Below are 14,305 nucleotides of genomic sequence, written 5' to 3' on the forward strand. Positions count from 1 at the left end.
ATCTAAATATATTTAACATTTCAGATTCTTCAATGTAGCCACCCTTTGCCTTGATGACAGCTTTGCACACATTCTCTCAATCAATGATTTTCCAACAGTCTTGAAGGAGTTCCCACATATGCTGAGCTGAGCACTTGTTGAAATTAAATAACACCATACAGACCCCACTTTTACATTGACACAAAGAAACATTTTTTTTCACTATAATCCCAATATTGGCAACATGGTCTTAAAATAACGTTTAACTATTTTTTTTAACATAAATTCCTTCTTGCATTTGTTTATAAGCACAATAAAATTCGACATTGATTAAAATGTAATATCTTTTAAATTAGTTATCCACCTTGCAATGTTTTGAAACGCGGGCTTTTATTTCGAAAGTTTCCTCATTACCATAGGAAATGGACGTCACATCGTCAGTGCTCGCAGAATAAGTAGTACAATAAAGGTGGTTTCTACTGCTTTAAAACTACCCACGAACGTGAACGAATCCGCCGGTTTAATATCTCCACCTGCGCGAGATCCACATGATGAGAAAATTATATTATGAATAAAAATGGATCATTTATAATATCCGGAGTTTTAATGAACTATATAGTAAGTCGAAGTATTCTTTAAAGACGAATCGGAATGCTTCGGAAAGAGACCTCCGGGTCATACCACGAAGTAAGTTCTGTTATGGCCACTGACTGTTATGGATTTTAATTGATTATTGATTTCATATCATTATCAATTACTTTACAATCGCATCAATCTGTATTGATCGATCACTTTTCAGGAAGTTGGGGGGAAAACATTGGGACTTCTCTAGGAGGTGATCCTCGTATAGAAACAATATCATGTGACTTTTAACACGTTTGCTTTACAATTACAGTAGGGTACTTGGAAGTCTACAGACCTACCTGATCTAAAAGTGGATGACACTGTGTACTTTATATACGCTGATACTTTGTGTTAAATCAACCATTAACAATATAAATCTGGACCCTTATTTGATACAGTTCAATGAGGAGGAAGAACTTCAAACCCCAGACTTCTACCAAGACAATGACAGTGCCAACGGTGGCCCGGAGGAGCCAGAAGAATCCATTGCCAGTGTTCTACCAGGTTCGATTTTTTTATTTTTATATATTCAATTGTATTTTCTATTCTATTATAGTCTATTATAGTCTATGCTATTATAGGCTATTATATTATATCCTATTCTTTTCTATCCTATTATAGTCTATTATATCCTATTATAGTCTATTATATCATATCATATTCTTTTCTATGCTATTATAGTCTATTATATTATATCCTATTCTTTTCTATCCTATTATAGTCTATTATATCATATTATATCCTATTATAGTCTATTATATTATATCCTATTCTTTTCTATGCTATTATAGTCTATTATATTATATCCTATTATTTTCTATCCTATTATAGTCTATTATATTATATCCTATTATTTTCTATCCTATTATAGTCTATTCCAAAAAACATATATTGTAAAGACTACTGTAATATTCATATTATCTCTATTTTATTACCTATAATATGTCATTAATGTATTGATTAACAATCTTTCCTTACTATTGAATTATTATTTGAATAGTTTTGTCCTTTATATTCACTGCATTATTCCAGAGGAGGACATGGTGAACAGCAATCCGTTTACACTGTTCAACAAGGCCTGTCTGAAGAACGTGTTCACTGTCCTGCTGCTGTTCATCTACCTGGTGCTGACTGCTGTGGCTGTGTTCCTGGCCTATCAAACCATCACTGACTTCCTGGAGAAGCTCAGTCACCCTGTCATGTCTGTCACATACAAGGAGGTGGATGCCTTCTCTCCTCCAGGTTGGTGGAACTGCTCTTAAGTACAGATCTAGGATCAGCCTCCCTCAATCCTAACCTTAAAGGGGTGGGATGCAAAAACTCACCCTAGATCAGCGTCCAGGGGCAACTTCACCCTATGTTTAATAAAGGTGTCAATTTAGCAGGTTTTATTTTTACAATACTGATCAGAGAGAATATACTTTTTAATCATAAAAAAGAAGAATTACATGCTTATATTTATATTTCTTGAGAGAACAAGTTCAATTTGATTTAATTCTTAGTTTTCTTTGATGAAACTTTATTTTCTTGTCTTTGTTTGTGAGCAGGCATCGCCCTGTACCCTGGTTCGGCTCAGCTACTGAGCTGTAAACACCACTACCACGCCCATATCCCCCCACTGGTCACCCCAGGGAAGCCCCAGCCAGGAGATTGTGTCATGGAGGAAGTGACCTACACTGGCCCCTACACCAACCACACTGTGGTGAGAACAACACGTCTATAGATAGATCATGGCAACATTTCTTCTAAGCATTTTCATTCACTCATTAGTCGCTTGCTTGGTTGATTGGTCGGTTGGTTGATTGGTCGGTTGGTTGCTTGGTTGCTTGATTGGTCAGTTGGTTGCTTGGATGGTTGCTTGGTTGATTGGTTGATTGGTCGGTTGCTTGGTTGATTGGTCGGTTGGTTGCTTGATTGGTTGCTTGGTTGATTGGTCGGTTGCTTGATTGGTTGGTTGCTTGGTTGATTGGTCGGTTGGTTGCTTGATTGGTTGGTTGCTTGGTTGATTGGTCGGTTGCTTGATTGGTTATTAATCTCTCATGGACAGGACACTTAACATAAATGGTATTTGACTGAGTTATGTAATATTTTAGTTCTGGGTTTCTGAGATGAGTTGGTTGGTTGGTTGGTTCAGTCAGCCATTCAGTCATTCATTTAATACATGAATTCCTCTCCTGGTGGTTGTAGAAGCAAGCCTTGGTGGTCAGCGGTCCAACAGATGTCAGAAACAGAGAGTTGATCTTCCTGCAGTTCAGTCAGAACGAGACAGAAGAGGATTTTAGTGCCATCACATACATGCTCTTCGACAAATACAACGACCTGTCCGGGAGGTAATGCACTGGCCCAGTTTAACATAACGACCTGTCCGGGAGGTAATGCACTGGCCCAGTTTAATACAACGACCTGTCCGGGAGGTAATGCACTGGCCCAGTTTAATACAACGACCTGTCAGCCCAGTTTAATACAACGACCTGTCAGCCCAGTTTAATACAACGACCTGTCAGCCCAGTTTAATACAACGACCTGTCAGCCCAGTTTAATACAACGACCTGTCAGCCCAGTTTAACACAACGACCTGTCAGCCCAGTTTAACACAACGACCTGTCAGCCCAGTTTAATACAACGACCTGTCAGCCCAGTTTAATACAACGACCTGTCAGCCCAGTTTAATACAACGACCTGTCCGGGAGGTAATGCACTGGCCCAGTTTAACACAATGACCTGTCCGGGAGGTAATGCACTGGCCCAGTTTAATACCATGACCTGTCTGCCCAGTTTAACACAACGACCTGTCCGGGAGGTAATGCACTGGCCCAGTTTAATACAACGACCTGTCAGCCCAGTTTAATACAACGACCTGTCAGCCCAGTTTAATACAACGACCTGTCAGCCCAGTTTAATACAACGACCTGTCAGCCCAGTTTAACACAACGACCTGTCAGCCCAGTTTAACACAGTCAGCCCAGTTTAACACAACGACCTGTCAGCCCATTTTAACACAATGACCTGTCAGCCCAGTTTAATACAGTCAGCCCAGTTTAACACAACGACCTGTCAACCCAGTATAACACAGTCAGCCCAGTTTAATACAACGACCTGTCAGCCCAGTTTAATACAACGACCTGTCAGCCCAGTTTAACACAACGACCTGTCAGCCCAGTTTAATACAGTCAGCCCAGTTTAACACAACGACCTGTCAGCCCAGTTTAACACAGTCAGCCCAGTTTAATACAACGACCTGTCAGCCCAGTTTAATACAGTCAGCCCAGTTTAACACAACGACCTGTCAGCCCAGTTTAACACAACGACCTGTCAGCCCAGTTTAACACAACGACCTGTCAGCCCAGTTTAATACAACGACCTGTCAGCCCAGTTTAATACAACGACCTGTCAGCCCAGTTTAACACAACGACCTGTCAGCCCAGTTTAATACAACGACCTGTCAGCCCAGTTTAATACAACGACCTGTCAGCCCAGTTTAACACAACGACCTGTCAGCCCAGTTTAATACAGTCAGCCCAGTTTAACACAACGACCTGTCAGCCCAGTTTAACACAACGACCTGTCAGCCCAGTTTAACACAACGACCTGTCAGCCCAGTTTAACACAACGACCTGTCAGCCCAGTTTAATACAACGACCTGTCAGCCCAGTTTAATACAATGACCTGTCCGGGAGGTAATGCACTGGCCCAGTTTAATACAACGACCTGTCCGGGAGGTAATGCACTGGCCCAGTTTAATACAACGACCTGTCCGGGAGGTAATGCACTGGCCCAGTTTAACACAACGACCTGTCCGGGAGGTAATGCACTGGCCCAGTTTAACACAATGACCTGTCCGGGAGGTAATGCACTGGCCCAGTTTAACACAACGACCTGTCCGGGAGGTAATGCACTGGCCCAGTTTAATACAACGACCTGTCCGGGAGGTAATGATTAGTTAGGAACTCCTCTCACCTCCCCTTATCTAGGTCTTGATTGGACATGAATTGAAAGGCGATTAAAAAACACCAGCACAAACTCAGGCCTCAAGGAATAGAGTTTAAAATCCCTGGTTTAGAGTGTAATAGAGTTTAACATTTCTGGTTTAGAGTGTAATATTGTTTAAAATCCCTGGTTTAGAGTAATAGAGTTTTTAAATCCCTGGTTTAGAGTAATAGAGTTTTTAAATCCCTGGTTTAGAGTGTAATATAGTATATAATCTCTGGTTTAGAGTGTAATAGAGTTTTAAATCCCTGGTTTAGAGTGTAATAGAGTTTATAATCTCTGGTTTAGAGTGTAATAGAGTTTTAAATCCCTGGTTTAGAGTGTAATAGCGTGAAACCTACCTGTAATGAGATGTGCGTTACAACAACAACCGTTTTGCCCTCGACCTTCTGTTGTAGCGTGGATAAATCAGGGTTCATGCAGGACTGTGAGAGGAACTACTCCATGGCGACGTTCTCTGGAGGCTTCAGGACCTGGGTCAAGATGTCACTGGTCAGGACCTCTAGGAAGAAAAACGAGTCCATGGAGTTCCGGCAAGAGGTCAGTAATATCGTTTTGTAAACATTCAGGTTTCCTTAAATGTTGTCTATTTAAAAAATTTTTTTTTTTAATAAGATTAGCTAAATTATTAATTTTAGCATCTACTGTGGCAGAAAACATACAACATGTCGCACAAAGATGACATGTTCCTTGTTGTAGCTGGCATTATTTTATAACGACAGCTACAAAATGTTTTTTTTTTCTTCATCATGACAAAGTTATAGAAAAGTTGTCTGTTCTTCCCAGTCTAGTGTGGTCAAATATAATGACAAGAGGCCTGTGTCAGAGCAAAAAGCCATTCAGGTTTTCTTTGTTGTGTTTGAATGGAGGGATCCCTTTGTACAAGAAGTCAGAGATGTAAGTGAACACGTTCATATTGTATTATTAGAAAAGTATCTGACATCTTTCTATATTCTGTTTTATTCCATTCTATCCAATTCTAGTTTATCATATTCTATACTACTCGTGTAGTTATTTCTCCTATCTCCGTTCTGAGAGGAGGAGGGGGGAGGAGCCTATAACGAATCAATGAAATATTTGACCCATGGTTTCCTCCTCAGATTGTGACGGCCAATCCGTGGAATACCGTAGCCATCCTGTGTGGTGTGTTCATGGCTCTGTTCAAGGCGGCTAACTTTGCCAGTTTTAGTGTGAAATGGGTCATCAAGATTCGTAAGAGGCATCTGAGGAACAGAAACAGGGAACTGACCACATCGTCTCAGAGATACGTAGTAACTAATACGGACATTAATAGAATTGAAGAATAACTTTCATTTTTCCCCCCCATGAACGAACTTCTTTCAATCAATCAATGAGGCACCTGCTTTGAACTGTAAATACTGGTTATGGGCAGCGTTTTTATTTAAAAATGTTGTTTTGGGATCATCATATCACATTTTGTATGTTTTAAGTATAGATGAGATTGTAACGTATCTGATTTTAGACAACTCAACTAAAGGTCAAATTCACAATGATTTTTATTCCTTTATACTACATACGTCATTTTTAGCGTTACAAAATGTGACTGTGAAAATAGGATTGTAAAATGTATTTATGAATGTTATGAAACTGGTTTATACCATGAACTACTGACATGAACTACTGACATCAACTACTGACATCAACTACTGACATGAACAACTGACATCAACTACTGACATCAACTACTGACATCAACTACTGACATGAACTACTGACATGAACTACTGACATGAACTACTGACATGAACTACTGACATGAACTACTGACATGAACTACTGACATGAACTACTGACATCAACTACTGACATCAACTACTGACATGAACTACTGACATGAACTACTGACATGAACTACTGACATGAACTACTGACATGAACTACTGACATGAACTACTGACATGAACTACTGACATCAACTACTGACATCAACTACTGACATCAACTACTGACATCAACTACTGACATCAACTACTGATATGAACTACTGACATCAACTACTGACATCAACTACTGACATCAACTACTGACATCAACTACTGATATGAACTACTGACATCAACTACTGACATCAACTACTGACATCAACTACTGACATGAACAACTGACATCAACTACTGACATCAACTACTGACATGAACTACTGACATGAACTACTGACATCAACTACTGACATGAACTACTGACATGAACTACTGACATCAACTACTGACATGAACTACTGACATCAACTACTGACATGAACTACTGACATCAACTACTGACATGAACTACTGACATGAACTACTGACATGAACTACTGACATGAACTACTGACATGAACTACTGACATGAACTACTGACATGAACTACTGACATCAACTACTGACATCAACTACTGACATCAACTACTGACATCAACTACTGACATCAACTACTGATATGAACTACTGACATCAACTACTGACATCAACTACTGACATCAACTACTGACATGTAAGCCAAAGGGAACTCCCTCAGTTTACCTTCCATAACATTCTTAAATCTGAGTTTCAATTGAGCAGTGAGATGTTTTAAAAGGTGGTTTTTTTTTTGAATAACTTAAATTCTTAAGTATCATATCACCTCTAAATTACTGGATATTTTATGTATATACTGTATATAAAAAAAACAAACAATGAGTAATACTTACCAAATGTGGACTATGATGCAATTGCTTATTTGTTTGTTTTTCCGTTGTTTGTTTCCTTTTTTTTTATACAAAGAATGGGTGAATCTAGAACAAAGGAGTCAATCTCACTGGATGACTCATACGACTGAACGACTGACTCATACGACTGAACGACTGACTCATACGACTGAACGACTGACTCATACGACTGAACGACTGACTCATACGACTGAACGACTGACTCATACGACTGAACGACTGACTCATACGACTGAACGACTGACTCATACGACTGAACGACTGACTCATACGACTGAACGACTGACTCATACGACTGAACGACTGACTCATACGACTGAACGACTGACTCATACGACTGAACGACTGACTCATACGACTGAACGACTGACTCATACGACTGAACGACTGACTCATACGACTGAACGACTGACTCATACGACTGAACGACTGACTCATACGACTGAACGACTGACTCATACGACTGAACGACTGACTCATACGACTGAACGACTGACTCATACGACTGAACGACTGACTCATACGACTGAACGACTGACTCATACGACTGAACGACTGACTCATACGACTGAACGACTGACTCATACGACTGAACAACGGACTCATACGCCTGAACAACTGACTGTTACTGAACCCAGAGTAATAGTCTATTACTGTTTTCTTTGCGTCTACACACTAGGCAAATATTTACGAATACCACCTCATCCTGCCTGTGGGCTTTCTACTTTATTTACACATCTTGGAAAAACTGGACTGATCAACAAGCACCTGGGATTTACTTGAAATTGTGTAGAGCTTTTATTGTGGAATAAAACCATTTGCTGTGCAAATTGATTGTGTTTAGTCACTTTCTATGACCATGCGCCCCAAATCCACTATAAGATTCTGCAAAACATACTTGCCACTGTACCTACATCAACGTCCTGGCCTTCATTCATAAGCAGTCAGTTGTTGGTTAACAAATGATTTATATACAGTATACACTAGATGACTACTTTGGGGGGAGGGGGGTGCTGTTGAAGCCACCGTGCCGCCATCTTGGAACTCCCCCATCGTAGTAACAAGTATTTAGGAATCTATAGAAATCCATTTATGAATGTCTACATTCGTCTTTGCCACATTTCTTCTATTACAGACACCTTCATTCATACTTTTAAATTATATTATGTGAGCTAAACATAACATTTAAAAAAATCCTTTCTAAAGTATATACTTAAATACATGTAATTTTGTCCTTGAAATATTTCATTGAAATACTGTAAAATTCTATTCATTCCTATGGAGGACTGCTCCTACTGGGAAGTACCAATATGGCCGACCTGGTGGCTTCAATCCCATCAGTACCCTGGGTTGGGGAGTAATAGATGACATGTAATCTGTCACATGTAAGGGATTACAAAAAAGATTGGTAACTGTAATCCGTTATGTTACCAGCAAAAATATTGTAATCAGATTACAGATTCTTTTTGAAAAACTAGATGATTACTTCGAGGATTTTTTGCAAAAAAATATTTTGACACTTCTCTGTTTTCTCAATGACATTCAAATAAGCATTGAAGAAAGGCGCAAGTTTAAGTTTGTTCCACCTGAGCGAGTTTGACCACCAATCAGAAAACCACTAAAATGACACACCAAATGATGACCACCAATCAGAAACCACTATGATGACACACCAAATGATGACCACCAGTCAGAGACCACTATGATGACACACCAAATGATGACCACCAATCAGAAACCACTATGATGACACACCAAATGATGACCACCAATCAGAAACCACTATGATGACACACCAAATGATGACCACCAGTCAGAGACCACTATGATGACACACCAAATGATGACCACCAATCAGAAACCACTATGATGACACACCAAATGATGACCCCCAATCAGAAACCACTATGATGACACACCAAATGATGACCACCAATCAGAAACCACTATGATGACACACCAAATGATGACCACCAATCAGAAACCACTATGATGACACACCAAATGATGACCACCAATCAGAAACCACTATGATGACACACCAAATGATGACCACCAATCAGAAACCACTATGATGACACACCAAATGATGACCACCAATCAGAAACCACTATGATGACACACCAAATGTGTTTGATGGACTGCGGGAAAAGAGCAGGAATATACTTTTTTTGTAGGCTACAAAATGTATTGTACAAAATAAGTGTGCAAAGCCGCCTTCGAGGGAAAGGGTGGCTACTTTGAATAATCTCAAATATAAAATACATTTCAGGTTTGTTTATCACTTTTTTGGTTACTTTCTGAATGGATCCTTTGTTTGCTATTGGGCATGAATCTGTAGTGTTTTCATGTATGTATTTATTATTTTGATGGTTAAATCTCTTAGTGTTGTATTGGCATCCTGGCATCCCCTAATCTACATTGACACACCCATGCACACACACACACACGCAGATATGCACCCACTCATGCATACACACACTTGCACTTCTACACTTGCATATATTCAACCATACACACACACACACACACACACACACACACACACACACACACACACACACACACACACACACACACACACACGCAGATATGCACCCACTCATGCATACACACACTTGCACTTCTACACTTGCATATATTCAACCATACACACACACACACACACACACACACACACACACACACACACACACACACACACACACACACACACACACACACACACACACTTTCCACCCACACCCGTCCGTTTAAAACATGTATATGTTATAATATAACGTCTGTTCCGCCATCGTGTCTCAAAGAGTAATTCTATGAGTTATTATTTCCATACCATATTTTTAATTAATTGTTTCTTTCCAATTGGTTATTTGTGGTCCCAGCTGTTTAAGCCAGTTTCTTTCTAGTTATCTGTTTAAACGCTGTTAATCTCATAATTCTGAAGAGGTATATGTGTTCAGAGTAGAGGAACAATGCATGAGGGGTTCTCCCCTCAGAGTATTTGTTCTGGATTTAGAGAAAGCGCCAAACGTTTGACAGTATCATCCAATACTTTGTATACTTCAATCCAGAAATGATTGAGGACTGGGCAGGAATATAATATGTGAGTTAGCTCTGCTCTCCCTACAGTAAAGCCAGCAACTTGGTGTGATATCACGGTTGTATTTTCATTGTATTATAGGAGTTTCCCAAGAATATTACCTCCTCCAAAGTAGAGAGTTGGTTATCTTGGACGTGTTTCTTGATATGTCCTCTCAGTCCTCTTTGGTTATTACTATTTGCAGCTCATCTTCCCAATTAGTTACCACTGTAATATTCTCATATTTGATTTCTTCTTGGATAATTCTGTATATGTCCCCCAGCACATTCTTAGCATTTACTTGGTTATAGGTCTTTGTTATGTTTAATTAAAGGATGTATATCACTACGGGTTTTATTACGTTCCACTGCTTTAGTAAGACTTTTTACTTGTAAATAATTTTAAAACTGAGAGTTCTGGATGTTGCACTTTTTTGATAGATTCTCAATTCTATTCAATCAAATAAGCCTCACATAGTAAATTAGCAATTACATTTTTTGCTTAACAATTTCGACACTCTCTCTCGTTGAATTCAACACAAAAATTGCACACTTTTTGGGATTATTTTCATGGACAGATTTTGGGTTGAATGAAACCAAAGATTTTATAACTAAACCAAGATAACCCACAGCCTGTCGTTTCAAACGGAAACAAATGAGTCATAGTGGGCAGAACAAGCAACGAGGTGGGCAGAGCCAAGCACGATTTAGCGAGAACCTATTGGTTCGTTCTGTCATGTATTTGCATATTTCCGTTAGAGAGCGCCTACTCTGCGAAGTGCGCTTGTGCTTTTGCGTCCCTTCTAAACAATGCGAATTTTAAAAAAGTCTAACCGGGTAAAGCCTGTCGTAACATATTTTAGTTTTTGGAAAAGAAAACTGTATTGAGATTAAATATTTAATCGATGAGAAAATTAGTAAAATGTTCGAATACATCCAATCTTCTCCCCACTGATTTTGGTATTGGCCATATTTGGTAGTGAGGGGAAATGCCAAGCAGAAGCTTCAAATAGATACATCCGGTGAAATATTTGTCTCATTGTTTTATCTGTGGTAAAAACCTTTTTGGCTTCGCGTCTTCACGGCCCGGTCCACATCTGGGAGGGTCAACCGGGTCGATGCAGCGACAAGACGGGAAGTGGATGAACTTGCGCCACTAAACGAGATATTTTCACAGGTATTCTTGCTAAATGTACATGCGTTTATCTACATACACACAGTTATAACTTAAATGAGAAGAGTTTTGGGTCAGTTTTGAAGAACTGCCGTGAGAACAGTGCTTTTGTTTCCTTGCTAGATAGAAGTAACGTTAGCTAATGTAGCTAGTTAGACATACATATTTTAGCTAACGATAGCTAGCTAGCTAACGGTATGTAGTTAGTAGCTAACCTCATGCGTATACAAACAACAATATAGTAAGTAGCTAATATATTTACATTTGTGTCTGAAGTAGTTACGTTGGCTAGCCACTTGTTCGCCAGATTAGTTAGCTAGTTGTGAACAGAGCCATGTGTACGGAAAGGCTCCATCCTAAACAAGGCTAGCTTGCTAGCAAAACAATGGACTGGATATGGCAGGTGTTTGTTGATAGCGACGCAACGCATGTATTGACAACCCACGCCCCCCCACACACACAAACACACAAAACAATGGCGATTTTAGCGTGTCAGTCTTGGTTGGCAAACGATTTTTTCTTTTTTTAGGTACATGTCATTAAAGCCAGTACACAATACAACACATTATTTACACTATAACGGTGACGAACGGTGCCCACCAACTGTTAGGGTATACATAAAGCTGTCCCAACAGCAGACCTTTTTTTTGTTCAGCACCATGGAGTGAATCCTTACCACTGCTACATCTTAATATCAGCAGAGCCTTTTCTGGCAGTGAAACAGTTAGTTCAGCTTCATTTACTGCCTTTGAAAGAAACATAGCTGATATGGCTGACTTGTTTAAACAAATGTGGTTTCTACTGACAATTGAGATTTACAAACTATGGCATAAGGGGATGAGGAGCAGATAAGAGGCAATCTGTAATTTCGATTAAGAAATTAATGGCCGAACTAGGACGGACTTAGTCAATATAACTAGTTGTACAGCGACAGAATTCAGAACATGAGCCGTTCTTACAGTATTCTCCCGGTACACCAAGTCATAACTGCGGGATAAATAAAGGGGGCTTATAAGCAGACATTGAAAGCTCTTACAATATTCCGTGATTACGTTTATCTTAAACAGGCGATAGGCTAGACGTGCACCACCAATTCAGAACAGTAGGCTAAGTTATGAGGGGGAAATGGACCAAATTATTAGGGTGAGGCACATGGGCTACTAACAGCTTACTACACAACATACACTTAGTATTACTATCTTAGCTACAGTATACATATCTCCCTGGCATATTACATCATATATGCAGCAGCATACAATGCATATTTGGACTCCCCTTGTTGTGCTGTGCTCACTTGAACAGGAAGGTGGCACGCGGTCCTTCTTGTGGGCAAATTTTGTCAGCAAATTGTGGCATTCTCTGGATATATGGTGCTTTCAAGACAATTGGGAACTCTGGGGTGGGGACGGGGGGATGACACAATGTTGAATCATGACGTCAGGGATCTTCAGGTTGGAGATCTAGAAAGAGGCCAGAGTTGCCGACTTGGAATACCGAGTCGGAAGACCGTTTTCTTCCCCAGAGTTCCCAGAAGTCATGCAGGATTGACAGCATGACCAATGTTCTCAATCTTTTCTGGCTGATGGTGTTGCATGTGAATGTTTATCCTTTTAAGCTTGGAAAAGAGACCCTTACACACAGCAGGGTATTGATTGCTTTGCAGTTAGCCACTGATTCCTTCCAAACCACTCCACGTTGAATTTGCGATTTCCAACTTGTTGTGTAATGTTTATCCAATGGCCGAGATTTTGAAAGTATGATGTTGACGTGATCAGCTACGGTAGTGTGATTTGACCTCCATTTTTATCTGTGGCCAATGACCTTGACCATTCTTGGATGGGCACTTTTAATGTAACTACGGCAGCACCCAAGGGGCTTGAATGTTTGAGCTCTACCCTTAGATTTTGCAGTGATGGGGTGTCCCCATGAGTGACAGAACACTGAGCCAATCACGGCACAACTAGAGAACATTACCAACCCCTATGCTCTGTTTTTTTCTGCATTGCTGCCAACCACCACCACCACCACAGAAAGCAGCTAGACTGAAACACCTGTATTTTGGAGCTGCTTTACTCAAGAAAACAAAAGAGACCATGTTTGTATGCGGCTTTATTAACTCAATTATTATTATTTATTTTTTTACATTGTTTTCAAACTGATACGTGACATCTATTAAGGCCAAAATAAACAAGCAAAACAGGCAATAATAAACTAAAATCTTTATTTTTTTTAATAGCCAAACATGTCAAAGCCCTGAATGACGGGTCGCTACTGCGCACACACACAGCTAGTTAGCAAACTACTAAGGTTTGTCTGATGAATCAGGCTGTAATACACAATGAATTGGTATACATCCTGAAACTAGATAAAGTTAATTGTATATTTGATATTCGGTTTTTACCTCTGTGGTAAACTGAACCATATACAGTGCCTTCAGAAAGTACTCATACCCCGGGACTTTTTCCACATTTTGTTGTTACAGCCTGAATTTAAGATGTTTTGTCAATGGCCTACACACAATACCCCATAATGACATCACAATACCCCATAATGACATCACAATACCCCATAATGACATCACAATACCCCATAATGTCAAAGTGAAATAGTTTTTCGCCATAAAAAAAAATGTAAATAATAAAAGTTTTTAAAAAAGTTGAAATTTCTTGTCAATAAGTATTCAAGCCCTTTGTTATGGTAATCCTAAATAAGTTCAGGGGTCAAAATTAGCATAAGTTGCATAGGTTTTTGAC

General features: G+C 39.6%; 2 protein-coding genes across 4 annotated transcripts in view; both read left to right on the forward strand.

The window, feature by feature from the left end:
• The first annotated feature begins 415 nt into the window (after window positions 1-415).
• pacc1 (proton activated chloride channel 1) lies at window positions 416-8,127 on the forward strand. The gene is made up of 8 exons (XM_020475115.2): window positions 416-666; window positions 1,002-1,107; window positions 1,636-1,845; window positions 2,151-2,305; window positions 2,791-2,933; window positions 4,989-5,130; window positions 5,377-5,487; window positions 5,691-8,127. The coding sequence occupies exons 1-8, from the start codon at window positions 631-633 to the stop codon at window positions 5,895-5,897; spliced, it is 1,110 nt and encodes a 369-aa protein (XP_020330704.1). The 5' UTR covers window positions 416-630; the 3' UTR covers window positions 5,898-8,127.
• A 3,300-nt stretch (window positions 8,128-11,427) lies between these two features.
• The window catches only part of znf106a (zinc finger protein 106a), a 45,454-nt gene continuing 42,576 nt past the window's right edge, over window positions 11,428-14,305 (forward strand). For 2 of the 3 annotated variants that reach the window (XM_031787646.1, XM_031787647.1), the window contains exon 1: window positions 11,428-11,555. The gene's annotated coding sequence lies outside the window, so the exon portion shown is untranslated. The remainder of the gene's footprint in view (window positions 11,556-14,305) is intronic. The other variant, XM_031787645.1, reaches the window with a different exon arrangement.

Source organism: Oncorhynchus kisutch, linkage group LG14, assembly GCF_002021735.2.
Source record: "Oncorhynchus kisutch isolate 150728-3 linkage group LG14, Okis_V2, whole genome shotgun sequence".
In the NCBI taxonomy this organism is placed as follows: Eukaryota; Metazoa; Chordata; class Actinopteri; order Salmoniformes; family Salmonidae; genus Oncorhynchus; species Oncorhynchus kisutch.